General features: G+C 40.6%; 1 protein-coding gene across 4 annotated transcripts in view; it reads left to right on the forward strand.

The window, feature by feature from the left end:
* Nucleotides 1-527: 527 nt before the first annotated feature.
* Nucleotides 528-23,553, forward strand: part of NXPH1 (neurexophilin 1) — a 464,434-nt gene continuing 441,408 nt past the window's right edge. The window contains exons 1-2 of one of the 4 annotated variants that reach the window (XM_043462712.1): nt 528-643; nt 1,725-1,876. In XM_043462712.1, coding sequence (XP_043318647.1) covers nt 1,793-1,876 — 84 coding nt within the window. In that variant the 5' untranslated portion in view covers nt 528-643; nt 1,725-1,792. Of the gene's footprint in view, nt 644-761; nt 977-1,724; nt 1,877-23,553 lie in introns of those variants that run through there. The other 3 variants (XM_043462711.1, XM_043462713.1, XM_043462717.1) reach the window with 3 other exon arrangements.

The following is a 23,553-nucleotide window of genomic DNA, read 5'->3' on the forward strand; positions in this document are numbered from 1 at the left end:
ATATTTTGGGGCCCCTGCCACCTGATAGTTGCCAAATCTAGTTCTCAGGACACAAAGTCAAGGCAAACAAGAAGGCAAAAGGCAACAGGGACTTCCCTGGTGACCCAATGGCTAAGGCTCTGCTTCCACTATAGGGGGCGGGGTTTCCTCCCTGGTCAGGGAACTAGAGCTCCCATGTTGCAGTTAAGACCCGAGGCAGCCAAATTTTTAAAAAAGGAAGGAAAGAAAGAATGAAAAGGCAATGATCTCGTCTCTGAGAGAGAAAAGATCAACAAAAAGTACCCAAAAGCAAGTTCACAATTCCCAATTCGAAATGTAATTCTTAATCCCCTACCCCCCCCAATCTGCATTTGGGAAGGAAGAGGCAACGTGAAATTTTACCTTCCTTTCTTAACCTAGCACCACAGAGACAGATCTGAAGAGCTGACTTTGGTAAGAATTCTCCCAGGATTCTGAGTGCAGGATCTGCCACGGCCACTAGGGTGTCCCGGAGGCTCTAACCCTGGTCATGAGAAACTGAGGAGGAGGAAAAAGAATTTTCGCTCTGCCCATTATGGCGAGTGCTTTGCGGAGGCCCTTCTCCTCCAGGGCATCCGGGAAACGCAGAAGTTATCCAGGTGAAAAGTTCTTCGCTGCAGTCACGGTAATTCAAGGTTATTTTCCAATAAGGTTAACTTGCTTGCTCGGCCTTGAAGCAAAACTCAGTTTCGGTGAGGCCTCGAACTGGACGCGGTCCGGCTGAAGGTGGATGGGAACCCGGTCTGGTTTCCCAGTCGGACCCAGGCTGGCCCCGGACCCGGTCCAGCTTCCAAGTCGGAACCGGTTGGACTCCAGCTGGTTTCCGGCCCCAATGCGAGAAAAAGAGCCCCTCAAGAAAAGTTCGAAAACTCACGACACGCGACAGGAAAGTTGCTGAGCTAGGGGGAGGGACTCACTCCCCACCTGCAAGAGAGCAGTGAGAACGAGGGGGTCTCAGGTACAGACACCCGCTCGCCTGTTGCTTCACGGGGTTCTCAGGAGTCTCCTCAGGTGCCCTCTGCTGAAGTCAGGGCCGTTAAAAGATCAGCTGAGGCACGTTAAAACTTCCGAGGGGTTTTTTTTTGAGCCAAAATCAATTGGAATCAGGCACTATTCCATCCAGCAGTTAGAAAGGAGCTCCGAAGATCCATGGACTTCTCTGGTGGCTCAATGGTACAGAATGTCTGGAATGTGGGAGACCTGGGTTCGATTCCTGGGGGAGAAGATCTCCTGAGAAGGGTATGGCAACCCACTCCAGCATTATTGTCTGGAGAATTCCATGGACTGAGGAACCTGGCAGGCTACAGTCCATGGAGTTGCAAAGAGTCAGGACACGACTTGGTGACTAAAACACCACCACCTAGGATCTATACAAAATGAGACTTATCTAAGCAGAAGAGCGCAGTACCGAGGACGTTATATTAAGCAGTAAAACTGTTGGGGTTGGTCACTGGAAGGTCACTTTCCTTTATGGGGTAGTAGGGGTCTGTCAGGTAGATTAGTGCCGACGGACCCTAGTTTGATAGGGGATTCCTGATTAACTGGGTTTAGACTCCATTTCTGGGAGAGCCAAAATTGTAAATAAGTTACCTTTTGGTTTGGTGATGTGAGGTTTAACATAAGTGACTCCATTTGGGATCTGTTGTCTTGTTTTTTTTCAAGGCTTAAATTTAAAAATAAGTTAACGTATTCTCTCACCTATTCAGCTCCCATTCTCGTGTCAACCTCTGTGTGAGCCAGGAGGGATTCAGAAACAAAAGCGCATCCCTTGACTATGGAAGCCTCTGGTTTAGAACCTGTGTCGCTGACAACCCACTGGCCTAGATTTGGGGTCCCTTTGAAATGCAGATGCAGCAGGGTAAGTCTTGATTTTTGCTTGTTTGTCACTATTTCCTGGTTTGCCTTTCATGGTGGTGAGGGTCTCAGCCCTGCCTCTGAATACCTGGTCCTCTCAGACAAGTGTTACTTTCTACACACGGATTAATGAAGAGTGAGCACTTGCTTATGCTTACTATTTTCCCCCTCATTTAATATTCATAACCTCTGATGTGTAAAATCTTGATATTCCCTTCAGTGCAGAGTGACAGCACCTGCAGCTTAGTCCTTTTCCGAACTATCTCGTTGACTCAGAATTCCCACTTCTCCCAATCTCTGTCATAGTGCTCAGTTTTTTCTTCTTTCATAGCATTTAGCATTATTTGAAATGATCATCATTATTAATTTATTTATAGCTATTTTTTCCCCCTATGATGTAAGATGAGAAACCTAAGACTCAGTATGTCTAAGACAATTTTCCTGGAACCTGAGGAAGGGGCAAAGTGAGGAACCTAACCCAGACTTCTAGACTTCCTAGTTTGAGGTCTTTACCACACACTCATGTGTGTGTGCTAAGTTGCCTCAGCTGTGTCTGACTCTTTGTGACCCCATGGACTGTAGCCCATCAGGCTCCTCTGTCTGTGGGATTCTCTAGGCAAGAACACTGGAGTGGGTTGCCGTGCCCTCCTCCAGGGGATCTTCCTGACCCAGGGATTGAACCCATGTCTCTTAGTTTCGTGCACTGGCAGGCGGGTTCTTTTGCCACTCGCTCCACTTGGGAAGCCCACCACACACCCACACTGCCATAATTCCTGAATGGGGAAAACCCTCCTCATCCTATTCCTCCTCTGCAACTCCTCCTTAGTTACTCTTTGTAGTTTCTGGGATGTTTGTGCACAAGAAAGCCGACTCAACAAGAGAGAATGTGGAGAAGGATGCCTCTCTCCCATCTGTATCCTTGTTCACACTGTGACTTATGAATCAGGAGTGGTGTCACAGGCAGGTATATATTCAGTTTAGTTCCCTCAGAAACACTGACAGGTGGTGCAAGCCAAAATCTGAATTATTTATCAATGACTGTAGGAAAATATTTACTCTGGGAACTCTTACCGTTTTATGCTTGATTCATTTATAGCCTACTATTTAGAGCTGCAGTTGACTTTGCTATCATTTATTCACTTGTGCATTGAGCCTGTAAGCCTTAATTCAGGAACTACTATGAGGATAAAACAGACTAGGTTATTTTCTTAAGCATTTAGGAGTCAAAGTAAATTTGATTGACTTACACGTGTATTTTAAGTATACCGCCCCCTCATTCAGGTCCCTCTTTTATAATTTAGAGGTGCTGGATGAATTCTGGAGCACACAACACTGACACAGAGGATGGCCTCTTGTCTCCCCCCGTATTCTGCTGCTGCTGCTAAGTTGCTTCAGTCGTGTCCGACTCTGTGTGACCCCATAGACTGCAGCCCACCAGGCTTCCCCGTCCCTGGGATTCTTCAGGCAAGAACACTGGAGTGGGTTGCCATTTCCTTCTCCAATGCATGAAAGTGAAGTCACCCAGTCATGTCCGACTCTTAGCGACCCCATGGACTGTAGCCTACCAGGCACCTCCGTCCATGGGATTTTCCAGGCAAGAGTACTGGAGTGGGGTGCCATTGCCTTCTCTGCCCCCTGTATTCTAGGGTATGCATATGCCAGGACCTAATAGTCCCTGTCATGTGGTGCATGGTCAGTATATATTTGTTCACTGACTGCCCGAAAGGATATGATGATGCCATCTTTCTGCTTGGAGTCCTGTACGGGCCTCCTATTACAGTGCATACTGTGAAGTCCTGTCTTTGAGCTTCAAGCTCTACTCACCTTTCTAACCTCATTCATGCAGCCCCGTCCGCACTTGTCTTTTTACACGTACCTCTCCTATCCTAGGACTTTGGAATGATCTTTTTCCTGTCCTTCTTCAGGTCCCAAGTCAAAAGTTTCTTTCACAGAAAGGCCTTCCTTGACCTCCCTGTTTAAGCACATTCCCTTACCCTTTTCCACGTCAGCAACTTGTTTGTTACCTTTGTAGCATTTACTTCAGTTGTCAGTTTTCACTGTCATTTCTGGGCCTAAAGCCCTATCATCTCAGGCCTGAACTGTTCTTGCCCTCCTACATTTTGTCCTCCACATTGCAACCAGAGTGAATTTTAAAAATAAGATAGTTGTCCTAGTTATAATCAGGGCTCTGTTGTATATAAGTATGTGTGATGATATGTGACGAAATGTCTCTGGGCCTCTGTTTCCTTATTTGTAAAATAGGAATAGTACAGTTGACCCTTGAAAAACATGGGTTTGAACTGTGAGGGTCCACTTACAGGCAGCTTTTTTTCAGTAAATACCTATTACAGTATACATGTAGCTAGTGAAGAATCTACCTGCAATGCAGGAGACCCCAGTCGACCCCTGGGTTGGGAAGATCCCCTGGAGAAGGGATAGGCCACCCACTCCAGTATTCTTGGGCTTCCCTGGTGGCTCAGACGATAAAGAATCTGCCTGTAATGCAGGAGACCTGGGTTCGATCTGTGGGTTGGAAGATCCCCTGGAGAAGGGGATGGCTACCCACTCCAGTATTCTTGCCTGGAGAATCCCATGGACAGAGGAGCCTGACAGGATACAGTCCATGGGGTTGCAAAGAGTTGGATACGACTGGGTGACTAACACAGTATAAATGACCCATGAGTGGTTGAATCTGCAGATGTGGAACCTTGGATATGCAGGGCTGACTGTAAAGTAACAGGGATTTTTCACTGTGTGGGGTGTCTGCCCCCCTAGCACTTGCATCTTCAAGGGTCAGCTGTAGTAGTGACTCTTTCATAGGCTTGTTAAATGATTAAATGAGTACATATTTGTAAGGCATTTAGAATAGTCCAAGTTCATAATCAGTGCTATATTTTGGCTTTTAACATATAATAACTAAAACTACCATTACTTCTTATTACACTTTAAGTAAAATCCAGACTTCTTTACTTTGAGTCTCTAAGGTTCTGAATTATCTTGTTTTCTTGCTTCTCTCTTCAAACTGACCGCTTAAAACTGCTCTCTGCTCCCTGCTCCCTGTCCAGACACATCGGCCTTTTCTCCCAGTCTTCCGGTCTTAAAACCTGCTTTACTAAAGCCGAGAATGCGCTTCCTCCAGATCTTAGTGTAGTTCTCTCCTCACCAGACTCTTCTGAGAAACCTTTCCTAACCACCGTATCCCCCGCCCCTCCCTCTCTCATACTTTATTCCTGCATCCTTACTGTTCTTTCCTTAACTCTTGCCATAACCTGCAGTTATCTTATGTATTGACTTATTTTTTTCTAGTCTCCCACACTCTGGAGTTATCTCCATGATATCAAACTTTGTTTACCTGCTTACCTTTATATCCCCAGGTTATAAAAGACTGCCTGGCATCTAGTAGGTGGCTCCATAAATACTTGTTGAATAAATTGCAAAACAGTCTTACAAGTGCCCTTTATCATTGGTGGAATTATTGCCATTTCACTCTTTTTGGCTAATGTAAATATATGGTATTGTTTAATCTGCTTAAATCCACTGTAAGCACTTGGCTGGGATTAAGCAAATTCCAAATTTTACATGATTAGGGTACAAGGAATTGTTTTGACCTGTTATAGTTGCAGATTTCAGGGCTTCTTTTGTGTTTTCAGTGTCCTAAGTTATTTAACTAGGTCTGCAGTGTGATATTTTTCAGTCAATACCTTTTTTATTAAATCATTTTATAAAATATATTATATACAACATACAGCATAAAATATGTTATCTACAAAATATAACTGAGAGCCCTAAGAAAAGCATTAGAAATCTGACTGTGGATTTTCTGTGCATCTGAGACTGAGAATAGGAAATCTGCTTTGCCTTGATACCCTCCCTTGCCCCCCTCATTTCTGGGGTCTGACAGAAATCTAATCAAGCAAGGTTGGCTGGCCTGACAGGAGGAAGCACTGCAAAAAATCAAAGGAGTTCAGTCAGTCTTCTCATATGCTAAATAGAACAATCTGCCATTATTAAACTAAAGAGATTAAATAAAAGCAGGTGATTATTCAATGTGCAGATCATGCAAGATATAGGTGAATGTCAAAGAAAGAGAGAAATTCCATTTAGAATCCTTGGTGTCCCTCTCTAAGATATGCAAATGTAGCAAACCTATGAGTCCTTAAAGATAGAGCCTAACTTCAGCCCATCCCTCAGTTCTTTCTTGGCCCCATCTTGTCTTCAGCCACAGTTCCCTCAAAGAGAGAATGAAGCTCATCACTTGGTAGAACATGAAAGGTGGAAATCTGATGGTTTGTTTTTAGGTAGTGTCACAGTGTTCTTGTTTCAAAGTGTTCCCTCAGACTGGTCTCATTATGTTATCTTGGCATCAAAATGGCTTCATCAAAGCAGCTTCATCAACAGATCATACACTCAAAATAGAAAACAGGCACATTACCTCAACACAAGAGTGGTTGTTACACCATCTGCCTTTCTGAATATGCCTCACTGACATCCACACTAATTAAATGAAGTTGATTAGAACTCAGCAGTGACCTAATTCCATGTCTAGCACATCAAGAGCTGTTTGTTTATACCAGTTATCAGAACAGGGTTACCAAACTGTAGAAGTAATTTAGGTGGCACTTTCTAAACAATGTAGATCAATTAAAAGTGGATTCACTGTGTAAGTGACTCATCATGGAACAGTGAGATCAAACCTATAATAATAACTTATGTTTATAAAAGGAAGAAAATGTGACAAGTGTAAATATCTTAATTAAGTTTTAAAAATTCTTCAGGTGAATTAATTTAGTTAACTGTGAACTAAGTGCCTACTGTGTACCAGGAGTTGGGGGGGTCAGCAGTGGACAAAATGAACCAAAAAGTTCCTTACCTTCAGAAGCTCTCATTTGTGAGAGAAGGTCAATAAAACGCTGAACATTAAATGTGTACTATGTCAGAGAGTGATAAGTGTTATATAAAGAAGAATCACACAAGAAAGGGGAACAATTTCACTTCTGATCTGTCACCAAATTCTGATGGTTTTCCTTTCAAAATATACTGAAAATTCAACCACTTCTGCCATTTCCACTACTCAGCCCAACCACTAATATATCCAGGGCAGAATAATGCAGTGGATTCCAGATTGGCCATCCTGTTTTAATTTGGCCCTTTTCAATTCATTCTTTTTTTTTTTTTTTCTAGTTTATTCTTGATACAGCTCCCAGAGTCATCCTGCTAAAAAGAAGTTAGATAATTTCACTTGTCTGCTCTAAACTCTCCAATGGTCACTCAGAGTAAAGCTCGTGTCTTCATAGTAGCCTCAAGACTCTGTATTATCTAGCCTTTGTTTGCTCATCGTGTTCATCTCTTATTACTCTTCTCTCTGCTCCAGCCCTGCTGGCCTGCTTGTTCTTCCTTGAACACTGAGCATCTCCTGCCTCTGGGCCTTTGCTCTTGCCCTTCCTTTGCCTAGAAATCGTCTCTTTTATTTTTTTTTCCTTTGGGTGTCACCTGCTCTCAAATTACCTCTGGCATCTGCCTAGGACTTTGCTGATGGTTATTCCACAAAGCAGAATAAGCAAGCAGGGAGTGTGACCCCAATTACCACCTTTCACCTGTTTTGCTTCCCACACTATGCCTGTGCCACATTAAAAGGGTGATAGCAGAGGTTACATCTTGTCTTGTTCTGTTCATCCCTCTCGTCCAGTTACCCAACTACCTATTTTCTCATTTCACCCTTACCTTGTTCATTGGACCCATGCTCTTATCTTTCTGGATTATGCCCTTGGTCCATTGGCACTAGGACCCTGCCCGTCTGTCCTGGTGATGTACATTTGAACTGTGCCTTGGAGTTGCACCTTCCTTCTGACTCAGATCCAGGGAACATTCCTAGCTGAGGGCTGTCACCAAGCTTACCTATGCCTCCTCATAGCAAGCAGAATTTGGACATCATGGGCTTAAGAAGGCAACTTCCATCTTAATGTTAGTAATAAGTAGAAAAATGGAGTCCAATAAACTTTACCTTTGAGCTGATAATAGCCCTTAGGGTGGAGAGGAAGTTCTTTAGGCAACTCTATTGAAGAGGAGGGAATGTTACTTTTATTGGCTATTTAGATTATTAATCACACCATCAACTGGTTGGGTTATTAATAGGTGTGCTCTCTGCAGAGGTCTGTACTTTTCTTGTCTGTCTCTTGCTCCACATTGCAGCACTGATAAATTCTTTTATCTTTCATTCTTTTTGGTCCTTTCATGCTGCTGCTTGTCTTTTGGTGGTAAGATTAAAGATTCAGATATGGGCCTGGAGGGGAGATGAGAACATGATCCAATTAGCTTTCCAGAGTTTTCTGCTAATAGCAGAATATATATCCTTAAATATATATAAAATATTTAAATGAGACTATAGAGTCTATTATATGTGTATGTAATTATATACATATATTATATCAGTCAGTTCAGTTCAGTCGCTCAGTTGTGTCCGATTCTTTGTGACCCCATGAACCGCAGCACGCCAGGCCTCCCTGTCCATCACCAACTCCCGGAGTCCACCCAAACCCATGTCCATTGAGTCGGTGACGCCATACAACCATTTCATCCTTTGTCATCCCCTTTTCCTCCTGCCCTCAATCTTTCCCAGCATCAGGGTCCCTTCAAATGAGTCAGCTCTTTGCTTCAGGTGGCCAAAGTATTGGAGTTTCGGCTTCAACATCAGTCCTAACAATGAACACCCAGGACTGATCTCCTTTAGGATGGACTGGTTGGATCTCCTTGCAGTCCAAGGGACTCTCAAGAGTCTTCTCCAACACCACAGTTCAAAAGCATCAATTCTTTGGCACTCAGCTTTCTTTATAGTCCAACTCTCACACCCATACATGACCACTGGAAAAACCATAGCCTTGACTATTTGTATGTAATTATAAATATGTATTATATATATGTATAGAAAAGAAAGATTGAGGACAAAAGGAGAAGGGGGATGAAAGAGCATGAGATGGTTGGATGGCATCACTGACTCAACGGACATGAGTTTTAGCAAACTCCAGGAGATGGTGAATGACAGGGAAGACGTGTGCTATAGTTCATGGGGTCGCAAAGAGTTGGATATGACTTAGTGACTGAATAACAACTATATACATATATATATATACACACACACACACACACAGGCTCTGGTTGGGGCAATTTAATTATCTCTGGTTTATCATAATTTATAGCATAACATCTCAACTCCTTTTTTTCCCCTTAACAGTCAGTATTCCAGTTATCCAGTGCTGTGTAAGGAGAAGGAAATGACAACCCACTCCAGTGTTCTTGCCTGGGGAATCCCAGGGACGCGGAGCCTGGTGGGCTGCCGTCTATGGGGTTGCACAGAGTCGGACACGACTGAAGAGACTTAGTAGCAGCAGCAGCAGTACTGTGTAAAAAACCTTCTAAAATCTTAGTGGCATAAAACTAAAACCATTTTTTTACATACATGAAATTTGTTGTTAGGAGTTTGCATAGCACACAATGGCAATAGCTTGTCTCTGAGACCCCAGCTGGGAAGAAGTGAGTGGCTAGGGATGACCGAATGGCTGAGGGCCAAGAATCTTCTGCAGGTTTCTCCCTCCACATTTGGTACCTGGACTGGAAGCGTTTGAAAGCTGGCCTCAGCTGGGACACTGTGAACTTGTGTTTCTACCTGTGCCCTTTCCATGTGGCTTGGTCTCCCAACACTGTGATACTCATTACACATTAAAATGAGCTGTCAAGTGATGATGAAAGTAACTTTCACAGATTTCATGTTCCAAAATCTCTTAGGCCCTTTACGCAAGAAATTGTTTCTCTTATTTCACAATTCCAGTAGGGCTGCACCTCATGTAACTTGGCCTATAGAAGATTATAAGCAGTCAATTAGACAGTCAAGGCTGATTTCTAGAGGCAGGTGAATGGATAGGGCCATGGCTGTCAGGTTTTATTTGTACTGGGATGCAGATTAATTTTCAGTCCTATAGAGGAGGTATGCAAATCATCATTGCAACTCAGAAAAAGCGACACTGGGGACCATTGAGTGTAAGAATCACTATATCAATGTGAGTCACTAGCCCTTTAAGACAACATAGTGTGGGGAGGAACTAATTTCATGTACTAGTTAAGGACAGGTTTTGTAACAAAGCATTCAGGCTCACATTCCTAGTTCTATCACTTAACAGATATGTAGCCTTGGTTCTATAAAATGTACTTACCAGATTATCTCATAGGTTTTTTTGGAGGAAAGCGGAGCTTGAGGTAGTGTCTTTAAAGCAGAGTGTGGATGGAAAAAGCTAATAAACAATGGTACCATGTCTGTGAGTCTCACTGATGACCCTGAATTATTAAGAGAAGGGCACAGTATAATGGGTGCTCAATTACTTGAAACTAGGAATATGCCATAAAGATTAAAATTGAAAGATCATAAAGTAAAAGAGCTGTACTAGACAATGTCCTGAAAGGAAAGAACCCATTCAATTTGGGTGATTTGAAGAGAGTTTTGCAGATATGTGAGCAGGGTGTAGGAGAACCACTGGGTACAGTGCAGTAGAGGACAGAATAGGAAAATATCACCACTCTGAGGTCTCAGGGGGAGGGCATGAGGTTACCGGGACCTAGACACAGTGAGGCTGTGAGAAGAGGGTTGTTAAAACCCTTGGTGGAAGGATGCTGTTCACCTCTGGGGACTCCTTTGGGACGGAGGTGGAAGAATAACATCCTGACCTCACTCTTCCTCTTAATCTGCTGAAAGCCGGTGGGCCAGGAAGGCAGTCTGCTCACAAGGCCCCTGCAGGTTGGCCTTCTGGGGCTGGGAACAGAGTGAACCAACAATAAATAGCCTTTTTTAATCTCCTAGACAAGGGAAAGATGAAGAGATCAACCATGTGCATTTTGTAAAACTTAGAACTTCAGCAAAGGAGATTAATGGAGCTTCCCTCTCTCCTTCCACCTGCTTTGATATTCTGTGGGTGAGGCACAGCGTGATTTAAGGTGCATTTAGCATTTAGCAGTGTTCCAGCAGGCAGTTTGATGCAGACAGTCTTGTTCCAACACTGCCATCCTCACTCAATGGGCCTATTAGGTGATGAGAAATATGTTAGAAGCTGTGGAGAAATTTAGGCCAAGGGTGAAGCTTAATCCTTATCTTGTAAGAGCTATAGTTAGGGAGAGAGAACAAACCCCCAATAGCACGCAACTCAAGATGATGTATGACTATACATGTGTGAAGAGTTTGAAGATGGCCATCACTGAGGACTTGGAAGGATGCTTGGTGGGGGACATGCAGGGGTACTGTACTTTGCAGGTGGTTGAGATAGAAAGGGGAGAAGGGCCTGGAAACCCACACCAGTATTCTTGCCTGGAGAATCCCATGGACAGAGGAGCCTGGTGGGCTACAGTCCACGGGGTCATAAAGAGTTGGACATGACTGAAGCGACTTAGCACACATGCATGAGATAGAAAGGAAAGGATTCTGTGTGATCAGAGTAAGCAAGGGAGTGATATTTGGGCTCCAGTAGAACCAGCCAGAACAAGCTTTACCCAGTAAGCAAGGTGAAACTACTCTGAGAGTTCATTGTTATTCAGTCTCTGAGTCGTGTACGACTCTTTGTGACCCCATGAACTATAGCCCTCTAGGCTCCTCTTTCCATGGAATTTTCCAGGCAAGAATACTGGAATGAGTTGCCATTTCCTTCTCCAGGGGATCTTCCTGACCCAGGGATCAAACCTGCGTCTCCTGCTTTGGCAGGCAGATTCTTTACTGCTGAGTCTTGCGGGAAGCCCAATCTGGGGATTAGAGGATCTCAAATCTGGTTTAGGGGAAAATTTAGAGTATTAAATCACTGGGGAATGAGATAGGTTTACTTTTTTTGCCTGTTGCCCTGATAAATCTGGAAGGAACATCATGGAAGAAAAAAGAACAATTCCTAATGTTGAATTTGATTAACATAGAGTCTTTAAATGTGACCAGGTGAATCCAGTAAATTTTGTCAACTTTTCTAACTGCTATATTGCAAGAAAGTGCTGACTTAGAATCCTGAAATAATGAGGTGATTAGATTTACATGAATTACTCTGGTTGTAGGAGTTTAACTGATTCATACAACTTCCTGAGACTGAATAGTTAATCAGCTGACAACTAAAATAACTTTATAGATTTGTCTATGAAAAACACATTCCTGAATACCATAATGCTTATTTATTTATCACACTTTTGAGCTTCATGTATGTGAAATCACATAGTATATACTCTTATGTGTCTGTTTTCTTTCAGCAATGTGTTTTTGAGATTCATCCATGTTGATGTGTACTGTGGTTCATTAATTATCACTGCAGTACAATATGCCATAATCTTTTCTGTGTTGATGGGCACTTTAAAAAATTTTGTAACTATTATAAATACTGATGCCATAAACATTCTCATACATGTACATTTTGTTGGGTTTACATCTAGGAGTTTAACACTAGGTCATAGGATATTTATGTCCTGAACTTTACCAATAATGCTAAATTGTTTTCCACTTATATTAATTTATACTATCATCAGCAGTGTTTGACAGTTTTTTATTGGTCAGGATCCTCATAAACAATTGATATTATCGGATTTAAAAAACATTTAGACATTTCAGTGGCAGCTCAGTCATACTGTAGATTTAATTTACACTTCCAAGGATACATAGTGAGGTAGATTTGTTTGCCTTTATTTAGTTTTATTCATTTGGATTTTCTCTTCTGTAAAGTGCCTAAGTCTTTTGTGCATTTTTAAAATTGGTTGTCTTTTTCTTATTGAATTGTAAAAGTTTTTGTTTTTGTTTTTTTTAATAATAGGAGTCCCACATTGATTGATCATAGGTATTACAGTTAGTGTTTCCTTCACTATGTGGCTTGCCTGTCACTCATTTAATGGTGTTTTTAGGTGAGCTGAAGTTCAGTTTTACTAATAACTGAAGTTAATTCAATTCAGTCTAATTTCCTAAGATTTTTGGTGGCTTTTCTCTTCTTTCTTTTTTTCCCTTTATTTAATAAATCATTTTCTAGCTCAAAGTCATGAAGCTATTCTATATTATCATCTAAATGCTGTATTATTTTGCCTTTTGCAGTAATGTCTATGATAGGTTTGAAATTGACTTTTTGTTTGGTGTGAAATGGTTTCCAGTTGTGTTTTTCCCATATCTTTGCCCAGTTGTCCAAGCACCATTTATAAAAAAGCATGGTCATCTGACTGCTCTGCAGCGCCGCTTTTGTCATGAAGTGTTTTTATGTGCGCAAGTCTATTTCTGTCCTCTCTGCGCCGTTTCATCAGCTGTTTTCAGTAATCTTTCACCAGAATCACAATCCTTTCATTATCTTAGTTTTATATTAAGTGTTGATACCCAGCAGAGAAAAACCCTCCCACCTTGTTCTTCCCTTTCGGAATGTCTAGAATATAGACAATTCTTAGACCTTGGCCTTTCTATATAAATCTCAGAATCAGTTTGTCAAATTACACACACACACACACACACACACACTCACACACATGCACAACACACACGATCTATTGGTTCTTTGATTAAGATTATGTTGAGCCTATACATCATTTTTGAGGAGAATTAAGTTTTTATAACATTTATTCTTCTAACGTCTGAATATGAGGGATAGCCCTATTTCTTTAGGTCTTCTCTTATTTTGCTCAACAAAGTTTAAGGGATTTATATATCTTTTATTAGTTTTATTCCTTAGGTATTTAATATTTTTGTTGTTATTTTCAACCATATTTAAAGAATTGTTTAAAATAAATTTTTAGTGAAGTATGACACTCAAACAGAAAAATGCAGAGAACGCAGATATTGCAGCTGAATGAATTATCACTAAAACATACCCTGGCTATTACTACTTAAATAAAAAAACAGAATATTGCCATGACTCAGAAATCATCCTCATGCCCTTCCCAGTTATGATATCATCCCTCTTCACCGAATGTGTCCTTTAATCTGATTTCTAACACTACAGATAAGTTTGCATCTTTGTTTTTTATATAATTTTTTAATTTGGCTTTGACTCAGCAATATATATAGATATATAATTTATTTTTGATTGAAGGATAATTCTTTACAATTTTGTGTTGATTGTTGTTTTGATTGTTGTGTTGATTGTTGTTTTGATTGAAGGATAATTCTTTACAATATTGTGTTGGTTTCTGCCATACACCAATAAGAATCACCCATAGGTATACATATTCCCCTCCCTCTTGCATCTCCCTCCCATCTCCTACCTCCTCTCACCCCTCAACAATATATTTTTGATACTCATCCATGTTCTTGCACGTAGCAATAGTTTATTCACTTTCATTGTAGTTCTGATTTACCCTACCTAATGACTAGTTGGTTAACAACTCTTCATTATAATGGATTTTGAAAATTTATTCCACTTTTTTGAAATGACTTCTTTTTATTCAGTAAAATGACTTTTTCAACCCTAAAGCATACTAAATGAATATGCTGTAGGAAGTGATATGTGACATTTGATTTATGTCACATGGGACAGATTCTAAATTTCTATCATATTTGCATGAAACCACAATGTGTTTGTCTTGAATGGACATGAAGGGAAGGCAGACGTGATATCTCCCATGACTCTTAGACTGCTGTGTTTCTATTGCTTCCAGGAAATCTCATTTTAGCCTTTATTTTGTTCTCTATTTTGTTTTACTATGCTTAACGTATGTTACTTTGTTTAGTTATAAGAGCAGTTTGAGTGCAAAAGCCATAACCACCAAAATGTTGAAAGGTTGCTATAAAAAATGATTCACAATACCATGTTATAGGGCTTCCCTGGTGACTCAGATGGTAAAGAATCTGCCTGCAATGCCGGAGACCTGGGTTCGATCCCTGATCAGGAAGATCTCCTGGAGAAGGGTATCGCTACCCACTCCAGTATTCTTGCCTGGAAAATTCCATGGACAGAGGAGGCTGGCGGGCTACAGTCTGTGGAGTCGCAAAGAATCGGATACAACTGATCAACTAACACACACACACCATGATATCACTTATAAGTGGAATCTAAAATGTGTGTTCTTAGTTGCTCAGTCATGTCTGATTCTTTGTGATCCCATGGATGGTAGCCAACCAGGCTCCTCTGACCATGGGGTTTCTCCAGCAAGAATACTGGATGGATTGCCATGCCTTCCTCCAGGGGATCTTCCCAACCCAGGGATTGAACCCAGGTCTCCCACACTACAGGCAGATTCTTTACTATCTGAGCCACCGGGGAAGCTCAGAGTCTAAAATATAACACAGATAAACTTATTTACACAACAGAAACAGAATCCAGACATAGAAAACCAATTGCGTGGTTACTAAAGCGGGAAAGGGAGAGGGGAGGGATAAATTAGGAGTTTGGGATTAGCAGATGCAAACTGCTATATATAAAATAAACAACAAGGTTCTACTATATAGCACAGGGAATTATATTCAATATCTATATTCAATAAGATATTCAATCTTATAATAAACCAATGGAAAAGAATATGAAAAATAATATATACATGTGTATACATACAAATATATTTGAGAATCACTTTGCTGTACGCCAGAAACTAACACAATATTGTAAACCAACTATCCTTCAATAAGTAAATAAACAAATACATAAATAGTGGTGCAGAAGAATAAAAAAGAAAGAGTAAAATAAATCTTATATCACATTATATTTTATGTGCAGACTACTTTTTAACTATGTTTTTTCACTTATACAAACTTGTTTTCTTTGGATACATATTCTATCTGTGAATATTATTTGGGCCTATATGATTGGAATAAAATGCGTTAGTTTTTTTCCATTAACACTAATGGAAATATTTTTTATTGACTGTTCTTGCTTTAGTAGCTGTGGTATTGTGATTTATAACAAGAAATATAATTTGGCCTTCTTTCACTGCTCCTGGCACATACATAGCTCTTAAAACTGTGGGAACTTCCTAAACTGAGAGTCATAAAGGTGTTTTTTGTAATGTTAATGATGTGATTTTTGGATCTCACCTAAGGATGAGGCCTGGTTGTCAGGAGAACCAACCATGTGATTGGAGAATTGGAATGTTCCAACCCATTGAGAGGGGATAAGGGCCAGAGGTTGAATAGATTGCCAGTGGTCAATGATTTAATCACTCGTGCCTGTGTAATGAAGTCTCCATCAGTCAGTTCAGTTCAGTTGCTCAGTCGTGTCCGACTCCTTGTGACCCCATGGATTGCAGCACGCCAGGCCTCCCTGTCCATCACCAATTCCCGGAGTTTACCCAAACCCATGTCCATTGAGTCGATGATGCCATCCAACCATCTCATCCTCTGTCATCCCCTTCTCCTCCTACCTTCAGTCTTTCCCAGCATCAGGGTCTTTTCAAATGAGTCAGTTTTTTGCATCAGGTGGCCAAAGTATTGGAGTTTCAGCTTCAACAACAGTCCTTCCATTGAACACCCAGGACTGATCTCCTTTAGGATGGACTGGTTGAATCTCCTTGCAGTCCAAGGGACTCTCAAGAGTCTTCTCCAACACCACAGTTCAAAAGCATCAATTCTTTGGCACTCAGCTTTCTTTATAGTTCAACTGTCACATCCATACATGACTACTGGAAAACCATAGCCTTGACTAGACAGACCTTTGTTGGCAAAGTAACGTCTTTGCTTTTCAGTATGCTGTCTAGGTTGGTCATAACTTTCCTTCCAAGGAGTCTTTTAATTTCATGGCTGCACTCACTATCTGCAGTGATTTTGGAGCCCCCCAAAATAAAGTCAGCCACTGTTTCCACTGTTTCTCCATCTATTTGCCGTGAAGTGATGGGACTGGATGCCATGATCTTAGTTTTCTGAATGTTGAGCTTTAAGCCAGCTTTTTCACTCTCCTCTTTCACTTTCTTCATGAGACTCTTTAGTTCTTCTTTGCTTTCTGCCATAAGGGTGGTGTCATCTGCATATCTGAGGTTTTTGCTATTTCTCCCGGCAATCTTGATTCCAGCTTGTGCTTCCTCCAGCCCAGCATTTCTCATGATATACTCTGCATATAAATTAAATAAGCAGGGTGACAATATACAGCCTTGTACTCCTTTTCCTATTTGGAACTGGTCTGTTGTTCCATGTCCAGTTCTAACTGTTGCTGCCTGACCTGCATACAGATTTCTCAAGAGGCAGGTCAGGTGATCTGGTATTCCCATCTCTTTCAGAATTTTCCGTAGTTTATTTAATCCACACAGTCAAAGGCTTTGGCATAGTCAATAAAGCAGATGTTTTTCTGGAACTCTCTTGCTTTTTGGATGATCCAGAGGATGTTGGCAATTTGATCTCTAGTTCTTCTGCCTTTTCTAAAACCAGCTTGAACATCTGGAAGTTCACAGTTCACATATTGCTGAAGCCTAGCTTGAATTTTGAGCATTACTTTACTAGCATGTGAGATGAGTGCAATTGTGCGATAGTTTGAGCATTCTTTGGGGTTGGAATGAAAACTGACCTTTTCCAGTCCTGTGGCCACTGCTGAGTTTTCCAAATTTGCTGGCATATTGAGTGTAGCACTTTCACAGCAACATCTTGTAGGATTTGAAATAGCTCACTGGAATTCCATCACCTCCACTAGCTTTGTTCATAGTGATGCTTCCTAAAGCCCACTTCACTTCACATTCCAGGATGTCTGGCTCTAAGTCAGTGACCATACCATCATGATTATCTGCGTCATGAAGATCTTTTTTGTATATTCTTCTAAGTATTCTTGCCACCTTTTCTTAATATCTTCTGCTTCTGTTAGGTCCAAACCATTTCTGTCCTTTATTGAGTGCATCTTTGCATGAAAAGTTCCCTTGGTATCTCTAATTTTCTTGATGATATCTCTAGTCTTTCCCATTCTATTGTTTTCCTCTATTTCTTTGCACTGATCACTGAGGAAGGCTTTTTAAAAAATCTCTCCTTGCTATTCTTTTGAACTGTGCATTCAAATGGGTATATCTTTCCTTTTCTCCTATGCTTTTCTCTTCTCTTCTTTTCACAGCTATTTGTAAGACCTTCTCAGACAGCCATTCTGCTTTTTTGCATTTCTTTTTCTTGGAGATGCTCTTAATCCCTCTCTCCTGTACAATGTCACGAACCTCCGCCCACAGTTCATCAGGCACTCTGTCTATCAGAGCTAGTCCCTTAAATCTTTTTCTCACTGCCACTGTATAGTTGTAAGGGATTTGACTTAGGTCATACCTGAAAGGTCTAGTGGTTTTCCCTACTTTCTTCTATTTAAGTCTGAATTTGGTAATAAGGATTTCATGATCTGAGCCACAGTCAGCTCCCAGTCTTGTTTCTGCTGACTGTATAGAGCTTCTCCATCTTTGGCTGCAAAGAATGTAATCAATCTGATTTCGGTATTGACCATCTGGTGATGTCCATGTGTAGAGTCTTCTCTTGTGTTGTTGGAAGAGGGTGTTTGCTATGACTAGTGCGTTCCCTTGGGAAAACTCTATCAGCCTTTTCCCTGCTTCATTCCGTACTCCAAGGCCAAATTTGCCTGTTACTCCAGGTGTTTCTTGACTACCTAATTTTGCATTCCAGTCCCCTATAATGTAAAGGACATCTTTTTTGGGTGTTAGTTCTAAAGGTGTTGTAGGTCTTCATGGAACCATTCAACTTCAGCTTCTTCAGCATTACTGGTCAGGGATAGACTTGGATTACTGTGATATTGAATGGTTTGCTTTGGAAACGAACAGAGATCATTCTGTTGTTTTTGAGATTGCATCCAAGTACTGCATTTTGGCCTCTTTTGTTAACTGTGATGGCTACTCCATTTCTTCTAAGGGATTCTTGCCCACAGTAGTAGATATAATGGTCTCCTGAGTTAAATTCACCCATTCCAGTCCATTTTAGTTTGCTGATTCCTAAAATGTCACCCTTCACGTTTGCCATCTCCTGTTTGACCACTTCCGATTTGCCTTGATTCATGGACCTAACATTCCAGGTTCCTATGCAATATTGCTCTTTCTCCATAAAAACCCCAAAAGTACAGGATTGGGAGAGTTTCTGGGTTGGTGAACATGTGGAGACTGGGCAAGAGTAGCACTCTGAGAGGGTATGGAAGCACTGTACCGTTTTCCCCCACTTTGTCGTATGCAGTTTTTCCATTTGACTATTCTTGAGTTATATCCTTTGATAATAAACTATTAATCTAGTAAATAAAATGTTTCTCTGAGTTCTGCCAGCCACTCTAATAAGTAACTGAACCTAAGGAAGGCATTTTTGAAAACTTCCTTCAATCTATAGCTAGTCAGAAGCACAGGTGATGATGGAAGCCAGGGAGTGGTGCAGTCTCGTGGGACTGAGTCCTTAACCTGTGGGACATGGTGCTGTCCCCGGGTTAGTAGTGTCAGAATTGCTTGGTGATGTGGGAAAACCCCCTCCACACACTGGAATTAGTGATGAGTCAGTAGTGGCAGTGTTTGCAGGACTGAATTAAAATCATTCAACAAAGGATAGGTATATTTCATTGCATAACTATACCATTTGTCCATTCTATTGTTGATGGATTTTTTTTTTTTACTATTTTCCTATTCCAGGCAATTAAGATTGTTTCTATAAATATCCTATACAAGTTTTTTTGGTATCCATGTGCTCAGATTTCTGTTGGATATACACTTAGGAGTGGTTTTTCTGGGTCATATGTATATGTGCAACTTTAGTAGATAATGTCAAAGAGTTTTCAAAACTGCTCTGTCAGATCACATTTCTACAGCCAATGTATAAAAGTTATGGTTGCTCTCATTTTTGTAAGCACTTGGTATTGTCAGTTTTTTAGTCTTTTGAATATTGTGCATTCTGTTGGGTGTGTAGTGACACGCCATTGTGGTTTTAACTTGTATTTCTCTGATCATTAAAAAGTTGAGCATATATTCATAGGTTTACTGGCCATTTGGGTATTCTCCTGTTAGGTGTCTTTTCAAGTCATCTGTCCATCTGATAGGTATATTGACTTATAGGCATTCCTTATGCTTCTGGATACCAGCCCTTTGTCTGTTACTGGTGTTTCAAGTATGTGTCTTGCCTTTTCACTGTTAGTGATGTCTTTTGGTAAGCAGAAATAGTTAATTTTATTGAAGTCCAGCGTATCAATCTTCCCTTTATGGTTAGTGTTGTTAAATAAATCTTCACCTACCTCAAGGTCACAAAGTTGTTTTCCTATGTTATCTTTGAGATGCTTGATGGTTTCACCTTTCACATTTAGATCTACAATCCACCTGAAATTGATTTTTTTGGTATGATGTGAAGTGAGGGTCAAGTTTCATTGTTTTTCATATGGATATCCAATTGACTCAGCACCATCTTTTGAAAATATGACCGTTTCCTACTGCCTTACAGTGCCACAATTGTCATAAATCTAGTGATCATATATGTATGTTTTTTTTTTCCTGGACTCTCTACCCTTCCATTGAGCTATGTGTCTATTATTGTATCTGTAGCACACTGGCTTAATTCCTAGAGCTTTCTAATAAGCCCTGATAATTGGTGGAGTAAATCCTCCAGTTTTGTCTTCTTTGTGCTTATCTTATTTGTTTTTGGTCTGTTGCATCTTATAAAAACTTGAGTGTCAGTCATCACAAATGCACACTGCTATAATTTTGTTTGGAGTTGCATTGAAAATAGATATGGTACACCCTTTTATTAGATTCTTAATTTCTTTCAATAATATTTTTTTCTGTGTAGAAGTCTTATGTGTCTTTTAAAACAATTGTTTCTAAGTGTTTGACTTGTAGATCCTATTGTAGATGACATTGTTTCAAAAACTTCATTTTGCAGTGTTTCACATTAGCACGGAGAAATACAGTTGATTTTGGTCTGATAACCAATGACATTATTAATTTCACTTATTAATTCTAATAACTTATTTGCAGATTCTTAATTCTCTACATTCTCAATTATGTTGTCTGTGAATGATGACATTTTTATTTCTTTGGGATTCCCCTATTTCCTAAGGGTGGAGACCTGTGAGATCCCAGCCTAAGGCAGAGTGTGGTTTGCCCAGTTCCCTAACCTTCACGGGCCTTGGGCTCTCACCGTTGCCTGCCTGGCCCTCTAACTGGGCGGACTGCTGCTCGTTGTGCAACTCAGCATCTCAGTTGTCCCTTCCAGGCTGACACATGTTAACGGAAAAAGCAGCCGGCCAACTCTCCATCTCTCCCCTTTGGCCCGGTAGTTCTCACTCTCTTGTTAGCTCTTTGGCGCTTTTAAGAAGCTGTTTTAAAATTATTTCATCCAGCATTTTCCAATTTGTCTTCAGTGAAAAGATTGGTATTGATTACCAAGTCTGCTATTATCAAAAGCAAAGGTTAATTACATGTTTTTTTCCCAAGTCAGCCTTGAGAGAAAGGGTACTGAGCCTGAGGACTAAATTCTGATGTCTGTTTGGCAGAAAAGTGATGAGTCATGAGTGAAGAGAGCTGACAGAGCCAGGTCAGAATGACCTGCTGGCTTTGGCTGTACGCTGGGGTTGCAATGAGCATGGATAAAGCCAAAAGTGTAGAACTCTGTGTAATGGGATGGGAGTGAAGAGTACGTCTGGGTGCACATGGAAACTTCTTTCTTATCTATGCTAAACACAGTGATTGAAGTTTACCCAAAGCTATTTCTCTCTCAAGCATCCATTTTCGTTTTTAATTCCAAAGACTATAATAGCATACGGGAATCAATTCACAGAAGTAAAATTGAGTTCTAAATTGTATAGTTCAGACAAGTAGGTATGTAGGTACAATAGAGAAGGCCTTTTATGTGTTCAGGAACCAGGGATACCATTTGTTAAGTAGGTTTATTTTAGATATTTGCCAAGTCAGATCCACAAATTGTTGGTACACAGAAATAATTCTGTTTTATAGAAACCTGATTGAAATGGTATTCATTATAGAAGATCTTAACTGTAGTAGATCTGGGCTGGGATCTTCTTGTGTAACAGGCATTCCTGTGAGATTCCACCTGAAAACTGATATAAAACTTTGTATTAAGTAGCTTATCTTAGCCATCATCAAAAGTCCACAAACAGTAAGTGCTGGAGAGAGTAGAGAGAAAAGGGAAAGCACTATTTACAATAGCCAGGACGTGTAAGCAGCTTAAATGTCCGATGATGAATGAATAAAGAAGACGTGGTATATAATGAAATACTACTCAGCCATAAAGAAGGATAAAATAATGCCAGTTGCAGCAACATGAGTAGACTTAGAGATTATCATATTAAATGAAGTAAGCCAGACAAAGACAGATAAGTAGTGTATGGTATGACTTATATGTGGAATCTAAAATAAAAAAGGTATGAATGAACTTATTTCCAAAACAGAGATTCACAGACATAGAGAACAAACTTACGGTTACCAAAGGGGAAGGGGGGCTGGGCGGAGGGGTAAAATAGGAGATTGGGATTAACACATACACACTGTGCAGTGTCTTCAGATTTGCTGTGTTGAACACCTGAAACTAACACTGTAAATTACCTATGCTGCTGCTGCTGCTGCTGAGTCACGTCAGTAGTGTCCGACTCTGTGCAACCCCATAGACGGCAGCCCACCAGGCTCCTCTGTCCCTGGGCGAGAAATAAAATAGCAGGCTGCCCTAGCAGAGGCCTGAACCAGGATGTATACCATGTCTGAGCCTTCTTGAAATGTTCTTCTCCTTTCCTTTCACTTTGTCTCTGAAAATAGAGTATTTGAAAAATACTTTATTTCATTAGGAAGTATTATCTCTTTAAATTTTTTCCTACCAAAAAAAAAGGGAAAAAAGATAAAATCCTTCACTGCTGATAGAGCTGAATGATCAGCAATCAATTTAAATTTTCACATGAAAATGGCTGAAGGCCTCTGGGAGTCTCTGGTTCCAACATACATCCACTTTTAGTTGATTCAGGGACACCTGAACATTGGAGTCAGCTTTTCCCTTTCTTTGCTCTTTAAGAGTCTGGGGGGCTTTGTACATTCTTCATTAACTGTTATGAAAACTTCGTTTTTAACTATATAAGCATTTTCCACAAAGTAGTGTTTTACAGTCTTATTAGAGGCAGCATTTTAAGGCTAAGGAATATTTTCAATAAAAGTTAATGTGCTATAAAGTTAGAAACAGTCTGGCTTAGGTTATTACTAATCCCACGTGACTAAAACATCTGGATGAACTGCCATGACTAATATTTTTCAAGTAAGATTGTCCATCCTATTAGTACTCTTTTGATTAGAACCTACCCGTTGTAACCAAACATTGTAAATGAATTTTTAATCAATAGTTATCAATACAACATAAAGTTGTATCAGAATGAAGAAAAATCAGGGTAAAGAGCAAGTTTAATAAAATTATAATAAGAGGGATAAAAATATAATAGGGCTTCCCTGGTGGCTCAGGGGTAAAGAACCCGCCTGTCAAGACAGGAGACTCGGGTTGCATCCCTGAGTTGGGAAGCTCCCCTGGAGAAGGAAATGGCAACCTGTTCCAGTATCCTTAGCTGAAAAATTGCATGGACAGAGGAGCCTGGTGGGCTACAGTCCATGGGATCACAAAGAGTCAGACCCAACTTAGGAACTAAACAACAACAACAACAAAAAATATAATAAGAGGGAATACCTAACAACAACAGCAACAACCACAAATGCCTCACACAAACACATCACCTGTGCACATACCTGTGAAAGTATTCCCTTCCCTCTGCCACCCCCAGAAATCAATTAAAT

Source organism: Cervus canadensis, chromosome 3 (genome assembly GCF_019320065.1).
Source record: "Cervus canadensis isolate Bull #8, Minnesota chromosome 3, ASM1932006v1, whole genome shotgun sequence".
Lineage (NCBI taxonomy): Eukaryota > Metazoa > Chordata > Mammalia > Artiodactyla > Cervidae > Cervus > Cervus canadensis.